This window comes from Plodia interpunctella, chromosome 5 (genome assembly GCF_027563975.2).
Source record: "Plodia interpunctella isolate USDA-ARS_2022_Savannah chromosome 5, ilPloInte3.2, whole genome shotgun sequence".
NCBI classification, from domain to species: Eukaryota; Metazoa; Arthropoda; class Insecta; order Lepidoptera; family Pyralidae; genus Plodia; species Plodia interpunctella.
The window spans coordinates 8368211-8395895 of NC_071298.1; the positions used below are offsets into that span (position 1 = coordinate 8368211).

General features: G+C 33.2%; 1 protein-coding gene across 9 annotated transcripts in view; it reads left to right on the forward strand.

Annotated features, from left to right (window-relative positions):
- LOC128669919 (GTPase-activating Rap/Ran-GAP domain-like protein 3) overlaps positions 1-27685 on the forward strand; it is a 115062-nt gene that overhangs the window by 18055 nt on the left and 69322 nt on the right. For all 9 annotated transcript variants that reach the window (XM_053745153.2, XM_053745157.2, XM_053745161.2 and 6 more), the window contains one exon: positions 15949-16054. In XM_053745153.2, the coding sequence (XP_053601128.1) occupies positions 15949-16054 (106 nt within the window). Of the gene's footprint in view, positions 1-15948; positions 16055-27685 lie in introns of those variants that run through there.

A 27685-nucleotide genomic window follows, 5' to 3' on the forward strand; every position in this document is an offset into this window, starting at 1 on the left:
AGTATAAAAAGCCATGCTCCTGTTTCGCCGTATCCGCAATGATTTTGTTTACGTAAAATTTTATTTACCTTGTTGTGTATGGGTTGACGTTTCCTGCCACAATCTTGCAAGATCATAAATATTTATGTTTACATATAATAATCCTATCCTACAAAAATGTATAAATGCGAAAGTTTGTGAGGATGTATGTACTTATGTTACTCTTTCACGAAAAATCTACTGGACAGATTGTTATGAAATTTGGTACACGTAGTGGTAGAATATAGCCTTGATTGAATAATACTTAGAGTAATTTTTATCCCGAAATTCCCATGTGAGCGAAGCGCAGGGGCGTATAAGTAGAAAATATTTATGTGTAAACTAGTAGTTTACATATAAATATTTTCGTAAATACTATCCGAATTAAGGGTATCAAATAAAAATTTTAACTTCTAGAATACCATATTATGAAAACTAGCATGAGAAAACTAAAAAGTAAAAAATATTAATTTAAAAACATAAGTTTTTATAAATAGATCACTTTTATGAAAAATAAATAATAAGCTAAATAATATAATCATATCGCGAAAAAAACGAATAATAAGTTTTTCTTATAATAGAAGCTTTAGTAATTCCTTTTTATGAAATTATTATTGACCTAAATACTGACCTTTAAATGAAATCTTATTAAAAAAAATAATAATTTATATTCTCATCATTTTCTATTTAAAATGATAAGTAGGTTTTGTGTCACAGTGTGCAACATATTTTTAAAACAAAATAGACATTATTTAACACTTTTTACTTGTATAAAAACTGAAAGTAATGATTGAATAAAAAAGATATTTAAGTTAAAATTACGATATAAATAATTCTGAGTCTAAAGACGCGATATTCGCCGACAACAAAGTCAAATAACAGCTAAAGTCTGGTAAAGTTGTGACGGCCATCTATTGTGTCTGCGAAAGTCGAGTTTTCCGTCCATTGTACTCCATTGTGCAAGGGTCGATAGAGTATTTTGCGAACTGGTTATATGAACTGAAGCTACGAACAAAATTGTTTAAATTTACCTAGAGTTTGTTACAGTATTTTAACAGGGACAGACAATTTTATTATTTCTTGATCAAAAAAGTAAAATTGTGTTTAGTGGTATCACGGTATTCTTGGACATTTCAATAAAAGAAAACGAGTTGGCATAATACATGCGAATATTAATTTAGAATAAAAAAAATCATAAATATAATTTATACGCATTAACACTAAACATCCTGTATGCAGCTGTACAATAATGTCATGCTCAGTTATTACTTTATATAAAGTAGATGATTAAAGTACTGATATTCTGCCACAACCTGATATACGATCAATGAATAAATGTACATATTTATTGATTTTCTAGTTAAAAAAACAATGAAGTATCAATACGTAATGTAGTAAGTGACACAATCACTTTACAATATTTTTAAATATCAATTTTCTGACTTTGTAACCTTTTTTTCCGCGCCCTCTCCGCCCTTATCGGGGTCGTGTCGGCCCTTCGTCTGAATTCGTTATCGTTCATTTATTTATTTTCAAAATGTTTGAGCATTTATTTATTTTTCTGTTAGTTTCCAGTAAGTATTTTTTTCTTCTTAAATAGTTTAATTCTCATTTATGGTTTGTTAAAGTCAACTTTTGTACCTGAACATATACCGACGACCTCGGTGGCGCAGTGGTAAGGTTCTTGCCACTGAACCGAGAGGACCCGGGTTCGATCCCCGGTCGGGTCATAATGGAAAATGATCTTTTTCTGATTAGCCCGGATCTTGGATATTTATCTATATATGTATTTGTTATAAAATATAGTATCGTTGAGTTAGTATCCCATAACACAAGTCTCGTACTTACTTTGGGGCGAGCTCAATCTGTGTGATTTGTCCTAATATATTTATAAAAAAAAATATATAGTAATCTATAATATAGTATGTATAGTATGAATATTTACGGAATAAATAGTTATTTAAAAGTCAATAATATTCCACCCACAAGAGCATAGTTCGTATTAGAAGAAGTAAATAATGTTACTTAGGCCATACATCGAATCATTTAGTTTGTTTTAAAATGGTTGAGGTGTTTATAAAAAAACACAACATCCCGTAACAAAGCGGCTGAAGCTATTTCCGAAGGATAATGAAAGGTATATACTTTTAATACGTGTTTTCTGGACGTTTTACGCAAAACCGTTTTCCGAGCAGGGTTGTAACTAATGATATTTTCTTTAACTTTTAAAATACCTAAATCGTCGTACTATGATCTGAACTTAATACAACTTTATAGGACGGTATATTACTGGGAAGGCTATTTGAAATTATTTGTCTGTGATAAAATCAAATTGGCGCCACATGCAATAACGCCTATAATATTCGCAATTCACACATTCTACTTTTATTCACTTTCCGTAATATCACCTAAGGCCCCTTTATCCTACTCACATTAAAATGCAGCAGCTCTATAGTAAATATACAGATGTAGTTATATCTTATCCCGTTATAGGAATAACAGCGCGAAGAGTCGCAATACTGAAGCTATGCTTCACGCAGAGAGATGGCCTTTCATTTCTCTCCAATATAAAGATATTCCGAAAAAACCCGTTCGGTGAAGTTTTTAATGGTAAAAAACATTAAAACGCTTCGTCTATATCTATCGAAATTATGTATGAAAAAACGAACTCATTATGTAAATACAAACTATCTAAAACTATGTTTTTAGCACACATTTCTGTGTATTTAACGTTCGGTAACCCTGTATGCGAGGAAAACGAGCATGCACGCTGAATAAATGAAGCGCGTAAATGAACACCATCGCTTCCGCGCGGGACGGTCACTTAAAAATTAATTCGGCTAAAATGTTTTCAATGTCGATCTCAATGTGCAATTTGCTGTTTTACTGTTGTTCACGTTGATATATTTTCATTTGAGATGAAATATTTGAAGTGATAAAGAACAAATTGAAGGTTTATTGAAAGCTTATTTATAATTGCATACACCTACATACAATTTTTGAGATTACTTTGTTTTGCTCTTCAATATAAGTCTAAACAAGTACCTAAATGGCAAAATCAATTATGGATACATCATAAATTAAATAGATAACACACCGATCACACCGTGCACACGTTAACTCAATTTGTTTACTAGCTATTGTTAGATAGCTCAACCCGTGGTTGCTTATGTTGGACCTTGAATGAACTATATGTACTTATTCCAAATTTCCAAAACTGTCCCAGTGGTTTAGTCGCCTCACCGACAGACAGAAACAGAAGAATGGAAATATGGATATAACCTCACTGAAAAAATATTATCCAAAAATTATTAATTTACACACACTTATAAACTACTATACACTTATGAAAATGTAGTGAACTAAGTAAATATTATTGGATGATGTAATAAAAGTTCCAAAGAGTAGTTTGGGCACATCGCCGGCGGGTCGGACCTGTTGCCGCGTCATCAAATATGTACCAGGAAGCTGACTCGGTGAACTACCGGTTACCTGCACTGGGTTGTTAGTCTACTGAATTATACAATATCTTGGTATCCCTTGGTATATCGTATACTGTTAGTTAAAATAAAGGCCTTACTTTTTTCGATAAGAGTTATTTACCTATTGTCAAAAATAAGTTACTTTTTACAGTATAACTCAATAGGGAATTGAATAGCTATTGTTTTAAAAAGGTAATTGAAATTGCTAGTTAATTGAATAGAAATTGGTTAGAAGTGTAAAAAAGCCCAAATTTCAATTTAATAAAATATGTATTTTTTATGTAGATTTGCCAGGGTTTTTCTTGTCGAATTACCGACGAACAGTCAAAGGAATCCCATTTATATCGAGGAAAACCTACGAAAACATTCGTAGCTTTGCTACGAACGCTGCTACAACTCGTAGCACTTTGGATCTACAATAACTATTTGCCCATGAAGAATTAGACAAGTTCTTCTTAGTATTAACTATGACTATTATTTGAAAGTATTTGCATTATGTATCCTTTCCTCGTGAACGTTTACAGTATTAACTTAATTTATTTAACTTCCATGCACAAAAATACAACTTGTAAAAGTAATATAGGCGGCCTGGATAGGCTTATTAAGATATTTTAAGGGAGTATAAAATTGGGGAAATTCCTATGAGAACTAAAAAAATGTATTTTAAGGATTACTACTCGCTCACTAGCGCCAACTCACATTGTTATTAATTTCTTTTATTTCTTAGCGAAAATTAAAATCGGCCCAGTGGTTTAGTTGTGAATGGGTGACAGACAGACAGACAGACTTTATTACTGTTCCGCACTATAAAACCCTCAACCTGACATCTGGAATCAGGATAAATATGGAGAGGATAGAATTTTTCAACATCTTTTAAATCGGTTTACCATCTTAAAGTATAAAACGCATAGCCTGCGTCTTCAATAAAAGTAAGAAAGGAAAGGCATTTAAGTAGTCAGTAAACACGGCAGTTGGCAAGTTCAAACAGATGCATTTATTACTCGAGGATTTGCCAGAACCGGGCTTTGAATAGCCGACTTGAGAGTTTGAAGAATTTTATTGCAAGTCTGTGGAGTTTATTGTCTGCCAACGACATTGAAGGTATTGTTATGGAAGAAATACTCCATAAGTCGAATGGAGCTGACACGAAACGAAAGGCAAATTCTAAAATCCCTATATAACCTATAGCAATCTGGTTGACGTACCTACCTTTCTAATGATGAAATAATTTTTGAAATCGGTTCGGTAGTTTTGGAGATTACCCGCCTCAAACATACAAACGCTTACCTCTTTATAATAATAGTATAGTATAGATATGATGAAAAAATATGTTTCGGGATAACTTCTGGACAAAAGAAACGTTTTTAATAAATTTGGCAAGCGAATAAAAGTCGATAATGTGTCTTGACATTTAAAAACTGAATATAAACAAAAGTTAGCAAGTTTAACATCAGTTTTTTTAAAGTGAAATCGACTATAGAACTTTCAATATTTCGGCAACATTTATTTATTCTCAAAGTAATAGCTACTTACTTAATGGGACTTAAATACCTACCAGAGCGATAAATCCAAAAGTTGCATGCGATACGAGTTTTACACATGTACATTTTAGACCTGAGTATAAATTAACGTTATATTATGTACCCACATAACATAACGTATCTAGTCTTTTTCAAAAACACACCACACGCGAGGTGAAACTTTTATTTTATTCGCATAGCTAGTAAATAAATGTTATTATGTGTGTCAGTATTACTCTTTGTGGCATAATATTCAAAGTGATATTGTTCATTAAATGTGTTTATATTCCTCTAACTCCGCTCGCCTTTGACAATAAAACGTTTATGCAGAGCCGCTGGTAATTGCTTTGTTAAGTTTTTATTCACATGAATAGAGAAAAAGAAAAACAATCATCATGTTATGACTTTACTAGCTGTCATCCGCGGCTTCTCTCTTGTGAGAATTTGGGGATACTTTTAATTTTGACTTTTGATTCATAAAACTGGCGTATTCAGTCAGTGAAGAAATTTATTTTGAGTAAAAAGGTTTTTATTTACATTGTGTAGTGTTATATTTATGTGTGTGGGTTACATAAATAAAAGTTGATAATCATTATTTTTATTCTGATAAAACCTATCATAAAAAGCCTAGCTGCCACTTGGGGATCTTGATATCCCATAATAATGAGCCGGACTACGATATATTTGGACATTGACACGGGTTCTAAGTATGGCTGTATATAACATAAATTTTATTGTATGTTAAAATATTTACGAGGTATATGCTACCAACTGTCGTAATGTTGATGCTTTTGATCTCGATTCATGAATGCTAATATATACGAAATAAACGCATTATTACCGTAAAAGTAGTTTCTACAATTTTTAGCAGTTTATTTTTTCTCTCTCAGCTGATACTTTTCACGTGTAACCAATTAGTGATGAGTACATTGTTATATATTGTAGCTATTGGTATTTTGTAACGTACTTTTCAAATTTTAATTGTATCAGGATTTTATGCTGTGCACGTAAACATATGTGTATAATCTACAATTTTGGAATTCGGCTAACAAAATGTTGCAAATTGGCCCATTTGCATCCAGTCCCAAATTAGCAGGTGCTTGTATATTTGTGCAGCGTGGTTCTGCTGGAGGCTTCATTGGATTCGAGCCAAGCTGTTAGTGCTATCTATCGTTTTAACTTAAATACTGGCCAAAACAAAGGCTTTAACTGCAACATTATCACATTGTATATTTTACTTTTGAATATGGATAAAACTTTGAGGATATCCGACATCTGATAGTGACTGTACATTTTGATATGAACAATAAGCAAATTAATATTATTGTTTTTGGGAATGGTGTCGATGAATGAATTGTTTAGAAAGTTATCTAGACCCGCGTGTCTAGCGGGGTGAGTCGACGCAATACTCAGTTTAGTGCGTCAGTACACAGTTCAAGAATATAATTTTCATTTTATTAAAATCATTATAACACTGATTCTCAAAGTCTACAACTTGGGAATCCTTTTTTAGTATCGGGCCATAACCATTTCTATAATCTAAGCACTACTCTTAAAACAACAACCGTTCGTTTGGCGAGTTACGTGACTTGAATTTTACTTTCGTAGGCAAATCAGTGGCAACCAGCATTTTAACTGCCCGAAATAGGTATTCGAGAATGATTTATAGTTTCCAATTTTGTACTTATTCTACTCTTTAAATATGGTTATTTCTGAAAATGACTTAATTACATAAATGTGTAATGACTCTACGTAGACAGTAAATAGGTACGAACAATATGAAAAACAAAATCTAAGCGAAAAAATGCATGAAAAGAACAAGTAAACAAAGTTTACTTAAGTTTATTTCTGTAACTTTTATACAATATAGCCCATCGTTTTAGTCAAACAATGATATATAATGTATATATATTAAATTATAGTGGGTTGCAATAGTCCACTTTGACGTTAACTTTAACCTGTGCGCCGTTTAGATAAAACTACGTACTTTCCATTTTTCAGCGCAAGTTAAATCAACGTCGAATTTAACTGGTGCAACACACCCCTAATCTGAAAAAAAAAAAAATAAACACGTAAACATCGTAATGGATGGAATGCATTACGGACGCACATGTGGTTCAGATTAGGATGATAAGAAGAGTAAGCTAGCGACAAATGGAGGTCGGATGTAAGCTTTCATGACACTTATTTTCGAATGACCTGATTTCGTAAACAATGCGTGACATTGGAGGTCCAATGAAAGAGGATATGTTCGGAGTAGTAAATAAATAAAGGGTTGAGAGAAATGAAATTCATTTTATCTTGTTATACTCGCGTCGCAATTCTTATTCTCTACATGTTATTATTTAACATGATCATTTAACAATAGCCTTTTCTTAATATTACTCAGTCAGTACATCGAAATACATCAATTTCTAATACATATTTATAGCGAAATAAAAAATAAGTTTTATTTCGCTATGTCTATATTTTTGTATGAAAGAGTGAACAAACGGAGAGCAAACTTAATTTTGTAATGTGTTATAATATACATTTGTATACCCGAAAATTCATCTGCTAAATAAGCTACGGAAGTTTGGCTCAAAAACTCACTATATACCTACCTTATATTTAAATCATACATAGGTATGCATAGTATAGAACTTGTTCGTTGAAAATCTATGTTTTGCTGTATTATAAATATATCACTTGTCAATGAACTGGACGATTGATGCAGGTCACGTACGTTTGTTTACTTTATTGTTTACATTTACATTCAATGCTAGCAAAACTCTGAGCTTTATTTATTAACAAGTTATTGCGTAATTGATTCCCAATTATTTATTTAATGAGTCAATTCTTTTTTAATTAAAGGCTGTTCACAAGACCATGTTTCATTAAAAAATAAATAGGACTGTAAATTTAAAAGTATACATTTTTATCTCAATTCGTATCTAATTATTCCTTTGTTTTTCTCAACCTCGCGAGTTCCTGGTTTCAAGGCAGTGGGTCGAGAATCCCGAGGTCAGTATAAAAAATACAATTAAAAGATTTGTAGAATCGGCTGTAATTTTACAACAGGCTACCTGCCTGACGTCAGTCCTCTTTGGAAATGCCATTATTACCAAGATTATTATCCCATCCATCTATACTACATCCAAGGAAGGATATGGATTATTCTATGGCGGGACTTGAGGTATATTTCATACCTGGGAAGGATAAATTGTTCCCAGAACAGTTATAACGCTGATATTGCACTCGTAGAGCTGTCATTATACACCAGGTACTCGCTTGATGTGGGTCCTCCTCGTGTCACATACGAAAAAGGGAAATATGTTCAGGAATGTGGTATATTTTCAGTTCCGAGATACCTATCTGGGATATAAGTATATGAGCCAAAGAACATTTCAATGGAAAATAGACTACCAGCAAACAATTCTGAACCTTTGCTATTGTGAAGTAGGTATAAAAATGAAACCGCGGGCAATTCATAATAGCGTGCACTTACATAATATTACTATTATGTAAGCGCCCTTTGTTTCGCCCATTTGAATTTCCCAAAAACTTCAGCGGGCAATTTTTTTTCATAATACTGCAATACCACGTGAGTAGGTACAATTGATGATATGACGATCAGGTATACGAGATGGTGCCTACACAGATGGGAATAGCATGATAATAAAATAGGAAATGAGATAAATTGGTTTTTAATATTCAGTTTTTAGTACTATAGGAATATAATTGTTATAGTAACTTAACACCACTGTAACAACCAAGCTTTTAGTGTATATATGACGGTATCAGATATACACTACATTATCTATCAAACGTGGGCGATTCCCAATTATTACCATTTCATGATATCAGTTACGAACTTTATCCTCGTATATCAACAACACATTCCACTTGGTTTTTCTCTGTGAATTCATTCAGTGTCTTTAAAATTATAGTAGCTAACTAATTAATATGTTTACCTATTCAATGTTTGCTTTAAATTATGTTGTATTTAGGTATTACGGTATTGAGCGTAATGCCTAAAATGCAACATAAGGTAGGTAATGGGTAGGCGAACTCAATGAGAAGGCCACAATGCATAAAAGAAAATCAGGTACGGTAAAATAAAACAGGTCGATTTCTTCAAACCTATATGTACTCGTATGTCATAAACAATGACGCTCAAGCCGATGTGAAGACGATCCAAAACTGAAGACAAGGCGAAAAATCATAAGAAGAACTGACCTCCAATAAAACGGGATGAGGCAAATTAAAACATTTAATATCAATGGTGTCATTTAAGTTCCTTTAATATCTAACACTCCCGTAAACTTTCCGTCTCACAACAAGACCTTCAGCTATCAAAATAGGTCATCAGTGTGCACAGCGAGCCTGATTATAATCATAACAGTTGTATTATATCGTTGAAATGACAAGTTACCCTGCTTGGACCTCATTCTGGCAACTTTTCAATGAATTTCGATAGTTTGATGTGACTATACAACTTTTTACTGAATGTCCTGTTAGCCCAAAATGGGCTAAAACTTTCTTAACTAGGTGCGAATTGCACTTTGTAGAAATGTGCTCTCTATTTTAGTTACAGATTGAAAAATAATAAGCATGATATTAAATTGTCCCCTTGCGTTATCTTAAAAAAATTGATTTCCGTGCTCGTACTTCATAGAGAATTTCCGGTTCAAGACCTAACATAATTTATTAGCTATAATACAGTGAAGTCAAAAAGAAAATTGTTTTTGGTGTACTTAATTTACGTTGAAGCGTAATCCAAAAGATTGGCAGCAACTTTTATTTCAGCAACGATTTTTCGTTTAAAAAACTGTCGCAAATAGTCCCCCGCAGAAACAGAGCACGTACATGCCCAGTTGTTCAGTCGTCCGAAAGTTTATTGCGTTAGGTAGTGCCTCTTTTGTTGGTTCAAAACTCGTTATAGTTCTACTATTTACTTTTCCAGATGGGCTTAAATATCTTGCGAGTATACGTCTGTTGACGAAGGAGAATCAAATAATAGTTTTCTTCAACTAGTACAACTGGGGGATTCGTTGGTTTGAATGGGATGCAGCCGCATCCCGTTCAACGAACAATAACATTGATATTCTATTGTCTTCTTAAACAATTTCTATAATGGTACGTTATACCTCCACACAATGAGACATGTTTTTTTTCGAAGCGACTATAATAACGAAGAGCCTTTGGATGAAGTCTACGCTAAAAATGCAATAGCAGTTACAAAATACACAGCGGTATAAAATCATACAGTTAAATTGAAATACAAATATGCTATTATATGTTTTTACCTCTAGCCAGAAAAAAATATACAGTGAGGAATTGTTACATATAAAAGGCTCCTACATTTATGACAACGAGTTTCGTGTTCTATTTTTCGAGGGTTTTAAAAATACCTGTATGCTTGTTACAACTTTTTCCGTTATTTTTTGCACAACAGAATTGTTTGTTTTTTTTTTCTTAAAGGTTTGTCTTAAATTGTTCTTCTCAAAACTTTGTTTTTTCGAAAAGAAATATCAAGCCATACTATTAAACTTTCCATGTTCCCATAAATAGCATGACTCTCGATATATTCGTAACATAATGCTTTTCTAAACTGTACTCCAGGGTAAAGTGAACGGTAGATCCCATTTACTTCATTAATTTATTAGCTTAGTTACGTATTCATGTTATTGGAACATATAACCATTTAGACTAAAATTTGTTACTGCAAAAGTAATAGCTATAGTAAATGTTTTTAATTAACTAAAGTGCGTTCAAAACGTTATATTGTTTTAAATAGTCATCGATACAGCCTTCAAATTGGAGGATATATAGTATTCAAGGTAGGTTCAGTCAGACCCCAAAGATAAGTTGTATCCCAGGGCAATAAATATCAATACTACTTGTTGTATGCATTAATAATATAATGGGGACGTCCATACTTATGATAATTTTCAAGCAAATGTATTAAAATTTAAGAATATATTCAAATTCTACTCATAATCCTGTTTTTGTTTTCCCTAATCATTTCTTAACCAGTACACGGATGCCAGCTTATGTACTTTGCTATTAATCCAGCTCATCAGGCTCTCCAGGCTTTTTTACATTACATGCGGATCGAATAATGCAAATAGCGTCTGTATACTTAAGATATCAACAGAAATAAAGGTAAATAGAAATAAAATTATATTTTAGATTAAACATAGAAATTGTTTTCAATATCATCAATACATATAATAAAATTGAAGAAAGGCCAAATTTGTACATTGGATATTTTTTTATATTCTTCATGGAATATACTTAGTTACTATCAGTAACTAAGACAGTAACTAGATGACGAAAATATAATTTTGGATTTTTTTTCTGTCTGTCTGTCTGTCTGTCTGAACGCGCATCACTCGAAATCTACTGAACCGATTTGCTTGAAATTTGGTATGTAGGTACCTTATATACCGGGTTAACATCCTAGATACGTTTCATCCCAATAAATGGTCAGGTTCCCGTAGGATAATTGAAAAACTAATTATGAATAAAAAATGCCTCAGAATCTCGGGTTAACATCTTATTAGATATTTCTTCCCGGAAAATGAGGAAGGTCCTGTAGGAAAATTAGATACATTTCATCCCGGTAAATGGTCAGGTTCCTGTAGGATAATTGAAAACTAATTATGAATCAAAAATTCCTCGGAATTCCGGTTAAGATCTTATAGACATTTAATTCAGGAAAATGAGGAGGGTCCTATAGGAAAATTATAGATATATTTCATCCCGGTAAATGGTCTGGTTCCCGTAGGATATTTGAAAAATTAATTACGAATAAAAAAGACATTTCATCCCGGAAAATGAGGAGGATCCTGTAGGAGAATGAAAATAACAATCCACGGATTTACTTTAAAATTTTGTAGAAAGGTGTAAACAGAATATAAACAATTTTTTTAATCGATGAAAGTCTGATATAGATATAATTAGAAGGTTTGTTACCTTTTTTCAACTTAATTTTGTTATATTTTAGTTTTGAACATAAAGATAATAGATGGCGCCACCAAGACTTTTAAAACGCGCTATGGTTTCGCTCAGACAAAATGATATAAAAATGATATTTCATTGTATTCATACAAAAATTGTTATCAGTTGTCAGAAGGACTTTCTATGTCTACTTTCTTTCTTTATTAAAACTAAATTTATAATACTACAATACCAAATATTATAGCCCATAAAAACATTATTAGTACTATAGTAATATTAGTAAAATAATACAAATTGTGCATACATATGGACCAATGGTGGGCCTATTGCTAAGCAATCTCTTCCAGCCAGCCTTTGGGTAGTGAGAGAGGATAACAGAAGAGGGTGGGTGCATTTTGAGCGCAGTATGTATCAATATATCAGTATAAAACTCTTCCGTTACTGAGTGACTGACTGACTGACTAATAGACAATGTACACCCGAAAGTGCTGGACGGGAAGCTGATTTTTGGCATGTAGGTGAGCACTACGGGAGCGATTTTTAGAAATTCTACTCCGAAGGGAATGAAAGGGGTGAAAAATTGTAAATATGAAAGTTCTAGTCCCATTCAATTCACCCCCTGGGGACTTAACATAATTTTCAAGATAAAAAGCTGAAAATTGGCACACTTACTTTTTGTAGTAAATAACAGTAATAGTAATACGTAAAACGTCATGGAAAATGGGACGGCACGCGTTGCAGAAAGCAGGAAATGGGAAGGAGACACGTAGTGGGAAACGGGACGGGACACATTGCAAAATATATGATGGCACAATATGTAGGAAACGGTACGGGATATCTACTTTACGTTTCATAGCAGGAAGCGGGATTGGACAAGTTTGCGGAATGAGATACGCAGCGGGAAACAGGAAATTGAACTAAAGATGAGAAAAAGTGCGAATTTGAATCATGTTTACCAGTCTTACAGAGTACGCGATAAAAAAATTACTGAGATTTTACTATGAAATTCACGCGGGCGAAGCCGCGGGCAAAAGCTAGTTTCGTAATATTGGATATGACATATTTGTCGTGGTTTCTTTTCCTTTAAAAATAATACACTCTCTCTCTCTTTTTGATCCTTTTGCTTAAAATTACAACAGTTATAAAAATAACTTATTATGTTTGTTTATAGCCTACGAAGGATGTAATACCTTAATTTCACTAACTTCTTGACTTTTATCAGAATACATGGAACCGTTATAACCCGATTAAACTACAGACATGGAAACCTCCAAACTTTCGCCGGCATAATGGCTGTGCATAATGAATTAATATTCATTATGTAGGCCTGAAATTCAGCTAATTTGTTCAAAATTATCACTTATATACAGTAAACCATTTATTAAACCAGTTTTGAAGATCGGCAGGAGTATCCTACATACAGTAAAACGTAAATTCACTATAGCTACCGTCCAAATAAAAATGGCAATCGCTCTAAATTATGTCGTTTTGAGTTTTAGCGGAAAGATAGGACTCGAGTGGGATTTGAACCCATGACATGACCTGACTTCAACATACACAGGGCACTCTGCTTCAAAGCCTTTGTATCTGCCAGCTTCCTGGTAGTTTGTTTTATAAAAAAACTTTTGGACATTATCAAGTTAGTGGAGTAGGAAATAGTATCATAGAGGAGGCTATCGAGCTTAAAAGCCCAAAACTCAATTAGTAAGAAAATTGGGAGCACGTTCTGCTCACTGTTCGAACGTGCCAGAGCAAAATGGGCGTCGCCCTCGATGTGATAGTTTCCATATAAAAACTTAATTCGACTAAATATATGGGTCAAGGATTAGGTAGCTGAATGGCTGTTAGAATAATATAAAGTCAAATTTATTTACATACTTTATAAAGTTTCTATTATATGCTATATACCTTCTATATCAATATATTTAAACTCAGTATTTGATTCTAGTAATTCTGACTCTGTAGATTAGCTTCTACTAGTCCTTACGGGACGAACTATATGTCTTATATTTTCATGGACCTGCTACGAGTCGTAGCAAGGATTGTAGCAGGTCTACGACTACTTATAAACGGATTCTACATATAATGAGCAAATTCGTGTAACGGTGTATGTATTTTTGAAAATAATTTCGTATCGAAGTGTGTAAAGCAGTAACATATAGTAACGTTCCTTAAGTTCTCTTCACTACAACACGGCACTGTTATGTGTTATTTCATACTATTTATTATCACAACATCCTGATGTACGCATTACACGAGGTATTCTGGATAAACAAATTTAAATAGACGGCGTCCTAGCTCAGCTGCAAATGCGAAAAGACAGCGCGACGCGGCGCTTGGTATTATCGCCGTATTTCTCGAAATATGCATAGGGTAACATCGTGTCGGTAGTATTCCCCTGCTCAGTGAGGACGCCGGATAACAGTAGGTCAAGGATTAGGTCGTGGTCGTGTTCGTGCACAGTGGCGTTAATCGCCGTGCTGAGAGCGGCACAAAGGGAAGGCACCGGCATTCCGTTTTGGGCCGGACGCCGGTTGGAAGTGTTCAGTAGTTAAGTCTAGTGTGTACCGCGATAATGTCAAGTGGTTTGCATGCAAGAAGCATTTTCACTCAAAACACATGTGTAAAACAGTTTTTATTTTATTTTAACGTGACCACTTATTGACTTTTGTGATTTTTCACATTAATGTATGTAATTGTATACGTGTAATTATCATCATCGGTAAACCTTTATGTCCCACTGTTGGATGTAGGCCTTTCAGGTTGTTTGTTACGTGTAAGTATTTTCCAGATAGTCGTAGATATAGGTAGAAAATGTAATATTTACTGATGTATAAAATGACACTTTGGACATTATAAATGGAACAGGACTAACCATTGCTACGATGTATTAAGGTTTAGTATGTGTTTAGTATATGTATTTCTGATAAAAAATCTATTATTATAGTTATCCTACCATAATATATGGTAGAGGTGAGATAGTATATCTTAGCCATATAAAGAAGATCCACACAGTGAAATATACGAACCTTTTTCTGGATAAAAATGAACGTGCTTATAGTTGAAAGAGTATACGTAATTTGCACAACTTCGACATTTGTGTACGATGAAAAGGGTTCATTGTGTTTATTTAGGTAGTTATTGGAGCAGTAAGTATTTGTATTTACAAAACATGCGATAAATAAACTTGCCAATGGCTTTTATTATTCCTAGAAATATTAAAAGCCATTGGCAAGTTTATTTATTTAATTATGATGTAAATGTATTCCTAGAAATGTCAAATTAATAATTACTAGTTTGTCTCTGCTTCGCTTGGGTAAAAACATAATTAATTATATACCTAAACCTTCCTCAGGTATCACACTATCTATTGGTGCAAACTTGATGAAAATTCATGCAGTAGTTTCTGAGTTTATCGCATACAGACATACAGATGGACGCGGCAACGGACTTTGATTATATCTATTAATAAATAAATAAAGAGCATGCATATTATCATATGCTTTCTATGACGAAGTGTCGCATATTTTTAAAGCATATATTTGCAAAAGTGCTCATTACAGATAACACGTTTTCTCGAAAGTGTATTTAAAACTGTGGCAAGTCTCTAATGAGGCCATTCTTTGCAGACGCGGCTCCCACTTGGGAACAGTTCACGCGAGAATCGAGATGACATAAAGTTGAAAAATGAAGAAAATCTAATGCCAATATTAATTTCCCCGTATATGCGGGATATATCTGATTTGTATAAATTATTAATAATGTGTTTTAAATTAAGACAAAATTAAGAATGTACACTTACTTTAATGAGACCCGTCAACCATTGAGAGATTGTGTTTTCACAAGATAATGTGAAAGTTCAGAACAAAAAGACTTCTGAAATGATAATATGAATTAAAGCTCTTTAACAGATACCATACTCCGAAAGTGTTTTTACATAATGTCATTTCGTCACAAGTCTATAATGAGGTTATTGTTTGCAGGGACTTCCCCCTCTTGGGAGCAGTTCGTGCGGGAGTCGCTAGTCCAGGCGGCGTGGCCCGTCGCTCTCGTGGCGCCTCCGCGGCGTGCCCTCACCGTCGACCACCAGTGAGTACTTCATCACAAGATATGAAGTTCTTAAGGTCGTTTTTAAATCGAACTATACATTAAATATCCAAGTTTATATACTAAATAGTATATATCTACGTGGCATACTAGTGGTTGTGTTGTAGGTAGCATGATTTTTTACGATTTCAATACATTACTGTGTGTTTCTTGTTATGAAAAATTCACTTATTCATGAATCTCTGACACTGACAAGTGTGTGTCGAAAATATATTCGTCCTCGGAATTAAAACTAAGGTAATTTGTACCTTTAGCGACATTACCTACGGCTTCGTAGTACTTACAACTAGTAAATAAATAAGTAAAACAAGTATAGGCTACAAATTACAACATTTTCCCGCGATCGAAATCAAATTTTCAGAAGAACGAAGGCAGTTTGAAGCACTAGACTACAAAAGTCATGACAAATTTTACTCTGTTAAAAAAGTTAGGTAGGAAAATAAGCATCATAGCAATTTATCAAATAACGGAGTACAAAGGAAGGCTAATGCCAGTATTGCTAAATGGCGTTGTTGGCATGACTCGCATTTATCTTATAATTATGAATATCATACGCTTGTTTAATTACTTAGAAACTACAACGACTTTGTAGTAGGTAATACAAAGCAGAGTATTTCACTAAGAATATTTATCCTTCTTTTGACTTCAGATTATTTTTATAAACCGAGATATTTACGGGGACAAGCGTTTTAAAACCAATATTTTAAACATTAGGTCACTATGGAGGTCATAAATATTTAAGTAAACGCATATTTTTGGATCAAGTAAAGTAATATAAAAATAATCATATTTATATTTCATTTGCCTATATAAATAGCTGAGTCATGTGAGATCTTTGTTATAATTTTATTAAAATTACATTTAAAAAATATTGTACTTGAAATTATTGCAGCATAATTACCACACAGTAATTGGTGTGCCTTTCATTATAACTTCAAAAGCCCATGGGACGATAGTCATCCGATTATTCAGAAGTATATAATAGGCGATTATTTATATTAATTTGCGATTTTATTTTACATTGTTTTAAAAGACTCCAACTCAAAGAACTTTGTCTCTCTCTCTCGCATCTGAGCTGGCTTTTTCCGCTGTGATTGAGCTTCCCAGGGTCCGCGTTTTCCCAATTTTAGTCTCCACTTCACACGGTTGTCGAAATCCCTAGATGTTAGATCACTTATTATGAAACTGTTTAAATACAAAAATCTTTATAATGTATAAAAAATATAAAATTTGTGTCGAAAAAAATATGTAAAAAAAAATTCGTATTCGTAGGCGACCTACAAATATCGTAGCATGTTGTGCTACGAAAACAGGATAACATCTATTATATCAGTATTGCGAAATCAAGCAAAATAATAGTAAAATCAAGGAAAACGTAACTTAGCAGCATGTTTACGTGAGTACTATTTGCGCCTCAAGGGTTGTGAGGTAGGAATGAGATAAACAAAAAAAATCTCATATTTATACGGGTCTCCCTCATTCACTAATGCGGCCAGAGCCACATAGTTTCTAAGTAAGATTTATGAAGGTAACATCGTAGTACTCAAGCTGAATTTGATGAATGAGGTGTCAATCGATTTGCTGTTATTTATCTCTGTTTTTAAACATCGATTTAGGACTAGAATTTTATATAAACAATGTCTGTGATTTTTTAGTTTAAAACGAATATTATTTATTATTTCACGGAAAGGGTAACTAACATAATTACTCATATCGGAGTGTTTCTTGTTTCATTATCAGTTAGGATGCCGCGAAACCCAATATTTACAACTTTGAACTGCCTACCTGACGTCAACACTTTTTAGGATAGCTGTTGTTAGTGACCTCTCAGCTATCAAGTCTTTTTAATCCTTACGACACACACTTGAGGACTCGCAGTGATGTTATTCTAGGGCGGAAACTACCCTGGAAAGGGTAAATAATATTGTATTGTCATTATTGTGTCAGTACAAATTCGATTCCGCTTTGAAAGGGCAATCTAGTGACGGCTGTCGAGAATGGAATGTGCATGTTTTTGTACACATAGTATTGCGACATCTGTGTGTATACGCGTGGACAGCGCGGAAATTAGATGTTCTGCATCACGTGACTGGAATGCCCGCGAGCGCACATATTTCAGCTAACATGACGTAATTATGCGGGTGGAATTAGGTATTCGATTGGATTTATTTGATATACTACCTTTATCTATTCGCGCTGAGGTTCAAGTACTTACTATAGGTATTTTATTGTTGAATTTTCAGCATGTTTTTCAATTCAAGGTAAGATTTTATTGTTTATGCATTTGTTTATGCCATGTCTGTTTTATTTGACAATAGGAAATATCCTTTATACGAGGGTTTTTATCTTGAAACTGTAGACTCATACATAGGTCGGAGTAAAGTTAAAATATAAGAGTTTTAAGTGAAAAGCAAATTATGAGTAAAATCAGACATATTAGTACCTACATCTTGAACAAATTGACTAGTTTGTACAGTTCCCTTTTTAATTTTTTCTTTCATTAATTGAATGAATTTATCGAAATACATGTGGAAATAAAAATTTGTGAGATACAATGTACTCTAATCTGCGACTGTACCTTTTAAATCAAATTAAGCAGCAAACTTGTGAACTTGGCTCTGCTTTGATATGTAAGTAGATAAGTTGTTTCAAAAGCCGAGTTAGGTGCTTCATAGTAAGTAGTAATAATAGTGACCAAAACCAAAACCGCAACAGTAAATTTCAGTGGCTGGAATGAGAGGCATGTATTTTGGGAGCCACAAACCACCGTGGCCACGAGCGGGCTTTCTACCGTCATTTTTGTTACGTTAATTTTTAATGGTTTTACACGCGTTGGTCACAAATATTATTTCCAAGGCTGCCGATGCAAATTATTTTTTTATTACTTTTATTCTTTACTGGCTTTTGCCTACGGCTTCGCTCATAACTTATTATTGTCAATATCTCAGATTCTAAGCAACGTATCGTAAACCTATACCAGACTTCAGACGCTATACAACTGTAAATCTCATTTAGTTTCATCCAATAGTTTCTGCAAACAACAAACACACAGACAGACAAAAATTCTAAAAATAAAATGTTTTGGCTTCTATTAGTCCCATAAACACCCCATTTAATATCTCCTATGTATGTACAGACATAGCCCACTTACAGTTTTATTATATCTATAGAAGATAGAAGAAATAGGTTAGCTTTTTTCCGTGGCAGTTAGGGTGTGTGAAAACATAGTATATATGTACCTGCCTATATACCATTTTCCTGTAATCGTCACTGATGTTAATTTTTTTTTGAGGTAATAAAAAACATCGACGAGAATTTTATTGCGAATTGAGAGAAATAAAGCTTATTTACCGGTCTTAAAATGTCGTTACGCAACGTCTATCAAATTCATTTCGACAAACTCTAGTGGTAATGGAATTTCAACTAAGAATGATTAACCTTTTTTGAAAAAGGTAAACCAAAGCTAAAGTACTAAGTACTTATATCACAAATTGGTTCGAAGAGCTAATTAGTTCTCTCTTTATCATTTGGAAAATATGTATTTTAAAATTTCTTTCTTTACTTATATAGGTGTATACATTATCTATATACTAATATTTACTTATCTATAATCGGTAAGTGGGCTATGTCTGTACATAGGAGATATTAAAGGAAAATAAGTATGGAATCTTTTTCCCAAAAAGATTATTAAGATAATTTAACTTAGCCAAAAAATTTTATTTTTAATTCTTGCCTGTCTATCTGCATGTTGTATAGCAAATGATCTAATTGAAAATCTGAACCCAAAATATTGTTATGAGCATGTGTCCACACGTAATAAACATGGGCGAAACTGCGGGCAAGTTAAATAACAAATATTTTGCATTACATTATAAACGTTTGCATAATCAGATAGACATGGGTATTAAATTTATTCGTGATACCTCATTTGAAGGGATACAAAAGAGGACATTGCCCCGATCCGAATTGCTAATACCCAATCTGTCATTCAGCGCCGTGGCGAAGATAAATCTCGCGACAATAGATTTAAGAGTCATTATTTATCCCATGATACGAAGCGTGAATCCCATAAACAGAAATAAATGAGAAAATCTTTTTACTTTTTAGTGACTAATGGGAAATCTATGGTAGATATATACTAAGCTTTAGACAACGCGTAGGTAATATCCCAACGCGGTAGGTACAAAAAATATTAAAACAATTATCCGAAAGTAATTATATTAACCCATCTGTACCTAATATGAAGCAAAGCGCGTTGCAGTGTTATATTTATTAGCAAAATATAGTTAAAATAAAACTTCTAATTTGAAAACGGCATCACATTCCGCTTGCTCTATCATCGAGACAAAATTCGCATAAATATGCTACCATTTAGTATTTATGCGGTATTTTTATGTATAAAATACCTTCTTCTTTATGAGTGTGATCCACTGCAGTGAGCAAAATGAATAAACATAATTTCGGATTCATTAAATATGCGGCACACGTTTAGCGACCCGACATCTCTTTAGAAGTCCAAGCCTCCTTTAAAGAATTCCATCAATGTTTGAGAGCTACCATTCCAAACGTTATTTATTATTTTATTAGTGTTGTTTATGTGAATTGTGCGCTGATGTAATAAATTCAAACGAAAGCCAACCGGGTCGCTAGTGTGAATATTAAAGGCGCTCTGTAATAAAAGGAGACGCAACGTCAGTCGTATACTTTCAAATATTTAGCAGACACATTCCCTGGTACGAGGCTTCGCCAGACATTTTATTCCTTGAAAACTACACTGAGAATTCAAAGTGCCGGCTCGTCTACGAGACTTCTAATAACGGTTGAATAGATTTTAAACGCTTGACTAGACAGACATTTTTTATAATATAGTAAATTTTTAAATGTCATTTTTTAAAGTTAATCTAATAAAATATGAGAAATAAAAATCGTTTAAACGTAATCATTTATAACGATTTGTCGTAATAAATGACCTACCTATAGCTTCAAAGATTTCATTTTAAATTACAGCAGGTAGTAAAAATATAAATCATAGATATAAAATACAACAGATATCCTAGGATATTATCTGGGGATATGAATCATATTGTCAAACCTTTGTGGCTGTAGCTTTCTGAGAAAACCTAAGTGCAATGGAGTGCTTTTATCTTTGTCACGGAAAGCGTGACAGTGAATAGTGTGATAAAACAGTCAATAGGCAAAATAGTATGTGCTTTTAATGTAAATATTTATTTTGTTTATTAATACACATGTTCTTAGGACTCTGTCATTGATAAATAGATCGCGCTTGATACTAGATACAGGCACTCGACCAAGCTCGATATTTTTGATTAGGCAATTTAATTTTCGACGTGTCTAATAAAGGATTATTCGCATTTTCGTTGTTATTGATGCTTTGTTGTTAAAGCTGTATATTAGAAAAATATATGTTGCCCGTGGCTTCGCTCCCGTCGGAATTTTGACATAAAATATAGCCTATAGCAATTTTGAATAATGTGCATTTCTAATGGTGAAAGAATTTTTGAAATCGCTTCAGTAATTTCGGAGATTACCCGCCTGAGTCATACAAACTCACAAAAGCTTACCTCTTTATTATAATAGTAGGTATAGATGAGTAGAAAGATAATTTCTTACGATAAAAAACTATGAAAGTTTATTCTAATGAACTTGAAAGTGACCTAATTGTCTAATTCAATACAAAGATGTACCGATCATATTTCATAAAATTGGAGTAACAATAAAATGAAACGATGATAAATATTTCACATTTACTGTGAATTTATTGTGAAAGTTCCAGTTTTAATGGCAGATCAAAGCCGATTGCCCCTCATTCAGTGGCGATGTCAGCGGCATTCGACAACTGTCATAAAAGACTTTAATTACGGCCGAGGGGACATCCGTCCATTTTTTTCATACAAAATAGATAGAATTTGGCACAGAGATAGGCGAAACGTTCCAGAGAAAGTTATCCGAGCGAAGCCGTTACGGATCGGTATATATATATATATATATATATAATAATTTAGTAACCAAACAGACATCCAAAACGATTTTATTATGGTTCAATTTTCATGAGGTATGGATTACCTTACCCTAACAAAAGAAGGGAATAAAAAGACGAAATTGAAAAGCTTTGTGTGAAACATAAAAGTCGATCTCATCTCGCTATTATGTACGAAATCCACCAAACATATCGATTAAAAAAAAACACTACTACACTATGTTTAGCCTTAATTTGTATGATAAATCATTAAATGAAACTAATTTAAGTATTTAGAGGATAGTAGTGACTCTCCTCTTTCATTTAAAGATATATTATGATTTTATACATGAAAATGCCGTAATGCAAATTACAGCTAAACAACAAGTTGTTTATATTTTTTCTTATGTATTAATTTATTTTGATTAATTTTTTTTAGTTAGTAATTTATGGGGTATTTTATTGTTATATAATAAATCAAATTGATTTTATATTCACGTCGTATACATAGCCTATGTCACCCAGTTACAATATAATAGATATGGCATTTAAGAGTTATGATGGAACGATATAAAGAAACTAACGTACATACATGCATACATTTATAGAAATAATAAACTCTGAAAACATAATACTCCATTTTTGGGCGTATAACTTAAATTTACCCATTTAATTATTAATTTATTAAAATTAAAAGACTTGCAACTAATAAAAAACTTCTAAGTATCGGACGTCTGTTCCAGAACAAAGGGACTACTGAAGCAGAAAACCGCGTTGCGTACAAAGTTTGGATATTTTCTTTGGTCTCGTTTGACAAAGATAAATTACGAACTGTTGTGAACAATGTTACTCCCTCAATTTAATATTGCTTGTATCCACGGATGAGCAATGGGGAGAAAGTTTATATCATGTAATATGCAACTTTTAGTTGGCCTAATGTAAACATTGTCAATAAGTCTAATTTAGATCACACAGCGTAGTAATAAGTATGTATAACTACAATTTTACATTGCAACTAGCGGAAATTAAATTGGATTCCCGATATTTCCATTTGATTAAAATGGAGCTTTGTGTCTAAGTACATTCTAAACATTTTCAAAAGCCATAGCTCTAGCATTTTTTAAGCTTGCGATTAATACAGGGTCATTTACATTGTGTATGCTTGCACGGATGATAAAATTGAGTCGGCATCCAGAGGAATCGATATCAAAATATGACAAAAAAAATTTGAGCTCTCCCTTAGAAATCGGTTGATCATCTGACCGCACTCAGTATGGAAAGTCGAAATTTTCTTCTCATTTAGTTGATTCTTTATTTTGGAAATCGTTGTATTCTATGCACTAGTATACCTATAACAAGTTTCCCTGTATGTTAAGTAAGGTATAATTTTGAACAATGGAATTGTTGAATTTATAAGAATAAATAGATAGGCATTTAACAACAAACTGAAAATAGACAAGCCAGTTAGCTAAATATAGTGGATGCACCTAATACAACATTTTGTTTTACTTATGTAACCGTAACTATCAATATCAAATAAAAGTGTTTATTGCGAACAAGTTTCTGCCGAAGTGATGAATATTCCTTAGAGAGAGAAACTCATAAATAAACAACGTCACAGAGCGGCGACGAAACGAAACGTGGCTAAGTAAATAAATGTCCCGGATAATAACGTGTTTTTACCCGACTCGAGGGAGAGTTGGTAGCTTTCTAACCCGCTGTCCTAGGTAAGCGGTGGAATAAGAGTCGATGCGAAAATATTAGTGGAAATGCATTATTGACGCATTGCATCATGTAGCATTGCCGTAAAACCTAAATTTTTAAACACATGTATGTACCTATATGGGATTATAGTATAGTATTATTCATTTGCAAATTCATAAATTTTATATGATACCTAATGCAGTGGCGAGTAATTGAAAAATTAAAAATTTTGTTTTACATTGTTTCGTCATCAATCATCATCATGACATCAAAAAGAAGAATAAAGGCCAATGGTCTACTGAAGTAAGCAGGAGTTAGAGATTTGGTCAACCCATCTCGCGATCGAGGACGTTTGCGAAAGTTTAACCACCTATCTTACTTTAATGAATCAATACGAAAACCTGTGCCGTCCTTTGGTCATAGTAGTTAATTACGTGGAACACGGTGACGGCGAGTGGAGCCTATTGCTGCCAATTTCCTCTTTTTGTACCTTCCTTTGCTACACGAAAACACAATTCAATTTGAGGACTAGTTGGCCGATTCTTTTGTAATAAAATAATCCTACGATTATTAGCACATTCTTTGACTGAAACAAGGAAATTGTAGTTAAAAAGCGGACGGAATTGTCTGCCTCCTCCCGCACTCCGCTTTTAACCTATTTAACTATAAGTACCATACTTTTTTTTGACACAAGTAATTCATATTTTTTTAATTTATAAAAAAATATTTTTACTCAAGTGAAACAAATAAAAATGTTTTCGAATTATCCAAATAATAACACCGCGATAATAGTTGTATGTTTTATAATAGTTGTATGTTTAAGTTAAGTTAACCAAACGATAATTCACAATTATAGCAATATTATTTTACCCAAATATCAGATCACTAATTCAAATATAATTGGAATGTATGTTATGTGAATGATTTTAAACACAATTACACATATGTATATATATATCGGAATTGTCAATACAAAATGTTTATAAAAAGGGTTCTTGTTTGTAATTGAAAAATGTTTATAAATCTTTATTATCCTATAGACTGTGAAAAACTTAAAGCCTGACAAAGTCTGAAATAAATTCGTATTATACATCTATGGACCACACCTAAAGTCCTCGAAAACATACTATCTAGTAATAGTAGTAGAGTTCTGGGATAATACAGTGATGATTAGCTCAGACTGACCTACGGAAAATAAATCATTATTGTATTTATTAGCAATATATCATTAACAACCACTAACTACGCTCATAGTGCGTTAATGAACTTAATGGATTTCGTAACACTCATGAATAAAAATCATATTAATCTCTTCTTCACTTACAAAAGATTCTCTCTTTTCACAAATGTTACAAATATATTTTTCTTTTTTATTTAAAGATTTTTTAGGTAATCGTTTATCCGATAGAGCCCAACGCTGTCTACGAACTAACTATGACTAGACAACTATACATTTACGAAGTTGGTTCAATATAATAGGATCATTTCCCGCAAAATATGGCAGGTGAAGCGAACTAGCACTAAGGTTCCCACCTCGGCGGATAATAAGATAAGTTCGCCTTCTATCTCGCAGCCAGGACGTGTAAATCTACTCTCGTCGAAATTCTTGAAAATATTACTTTGTTGTTCGGGGTGAATTTTCGCACAACTTACGTTAACGTGTGAGACGAGACGTTGAACGAGCAAATCGTAAAATCTTTTGATCTCACCAAAACTTTTTTATGAGAAGCGAAACGTTTGACTTCCACGAATCTAAATGTTGATGAACACGTTTGATGTTGAAACGCGAAAATTTAATGATTAATATTTTATTCTATATTAAAATTATAAAAAATATAAACCACATAAACATGTAAGTTTGATTAAGGTAGGGTAAAGGAGCAATTGAACGATTTCAAAGTCATACCAAAATTAGGTCCAAAATATGTGTATGTCCACATACGATCAATATGTGTATGAATTGTTCATATGCCAATATGATAAATACTAAAGAAAAAACCTTTAGAAGTATTCTAAAGGTTTTTTCTGAACCTTTTTGAGTACCAATTAATTCCATGAGAGAAACATCTAACTGAGTTGAGACAGGATGCGACAACCACGGCGCGGCGGCCGGAAGTTTGGAAGGGCGGCGAGTCCTCGAAGAACGGTAGTATTTGGTAGACGTTTCCACTGTCGCATGTGATATTGATTATTTTCTAATAATTTATTCCGTCATTTCCGTTTCAGAAATAAATATGCCTTCCGGACGTTAGTTCCAAATTAAATGCTACTTCCAGATTTTCGGTGTACCTAAGGCAAAAAGTTGCCATTGCTGATATTATATATTTTTTAATTAACTACCAGAAGATAAAACTCTTCGAAAAAAGCATTTAATGATACCAAGTAATGTTTTCCCATGGTTGTTTCTAAAACCTAACGTTTAGTTACTGACTCGTGTCAGGAGTCGGGTGTCGCTTCGCTCGTCGCACGTCGTATCTCCAATTAGATCTCTCTGTTTGTTTCCAATTTCCGATGGCTTTTCAGTGCTACAGAGGAAAAGGTGAGAAAAAAATCAATGTTCCGTATATTACATTTAAAAAACTACACATAAGGGTAATATCATAGCGAAATAAAAATTCTCGTTTTCTATCAATACAATTATACTACTACTATATTATTTTTCCCACTACAATTTTTTTTTACATTCGGAATCAAAAGTAGTATGTTCCACATGGTTAAAAGTAATCGAATCCAACTAGAGCTTAGCCTAAAAACCTTGTCGAGATTGAATTGAATTGATTCCATTCGAACCTTGTTTAATATTTACAGCTATGATAGCTAGGACAGCAACGCCATGGCACTGATTTAATATTTAATGCCAGCTCCACACTGTCGCCGAACTCAGACACATGCCGACGCGAATGCATGAATTTGTAGTAGCGTAGTTAGTATAAATGCTTATATTTGCAGCAATGAAAAACCAGCAATGTATACCGAATCCGCCGAAGTGTGACAAACTGTTCGACGTCAGTGTGGGGCAGGCATAAGAAAACAAGCCGCAAATTGAGTCGCCAATTAAAAATAAATAGACCAAAATCAATGAATAGCAGGACAGCCTGGACACACATATCCTTACTTCAACCCCCTTTCTTATACTAAGTATGTGCTTAGTGTACAATAAACAAATTATAGACAGTCTATTCTATAGGCTTAAACACAGCCAGATTATTTGTAATAAGTCGGCGCATGCTCACGAGGTTTCGAAGTAGGTAATACTTTCAAATACTATGTACCTAACATAGCGGATGGAATAGATAATTGGTTATGGCCAATTAATAAACTACGTTGTAATATAGGTAGGTACCTACTTTGTTAATTAAAAAGTACCGTGCTTCAATTGTATGGTTAATTAACAAATAGAACTTATATAAGTATTATAATCGAAAGTAGGTGACCTACTATAGACACTATAACTAGTTCATATTTACCTATGTACCAGTGAATGAGAAAACGTAATTCGTTAGTACAAATGCAATTTGGGTAAGTACGTAAGTTTTGTCTCCTCAAGCCATCCATATCCAACCACAATTTTATGTATCTTAAAAATACTGTGATTAATAGCCATCCCGAATTTATTAATATTATAATATATACATGTTATGGAACGACGGTTGAGAGAGTTTTCCCACGCGTAGGTACCTTAATCTTGTATCCTAACTAAGTAAACGCTTTTCATAAAAGCGTGAGTTTCCGCATGTCGCCAAAATATTTCACATTATAAAAGGTAGAAATCTATGGTGATCTTGGACTGTTTGATTTATCCGTTACTAGCAAATCGGCTTCGCACGGATGTAAAATTATGCATATAACCTTTCTCTTTGATCACTCTATCAAAAAACCTGCATCAAAATCCGTTGAGCACTTTTAAAGATGCAAGCTAAAGACAGACAGCG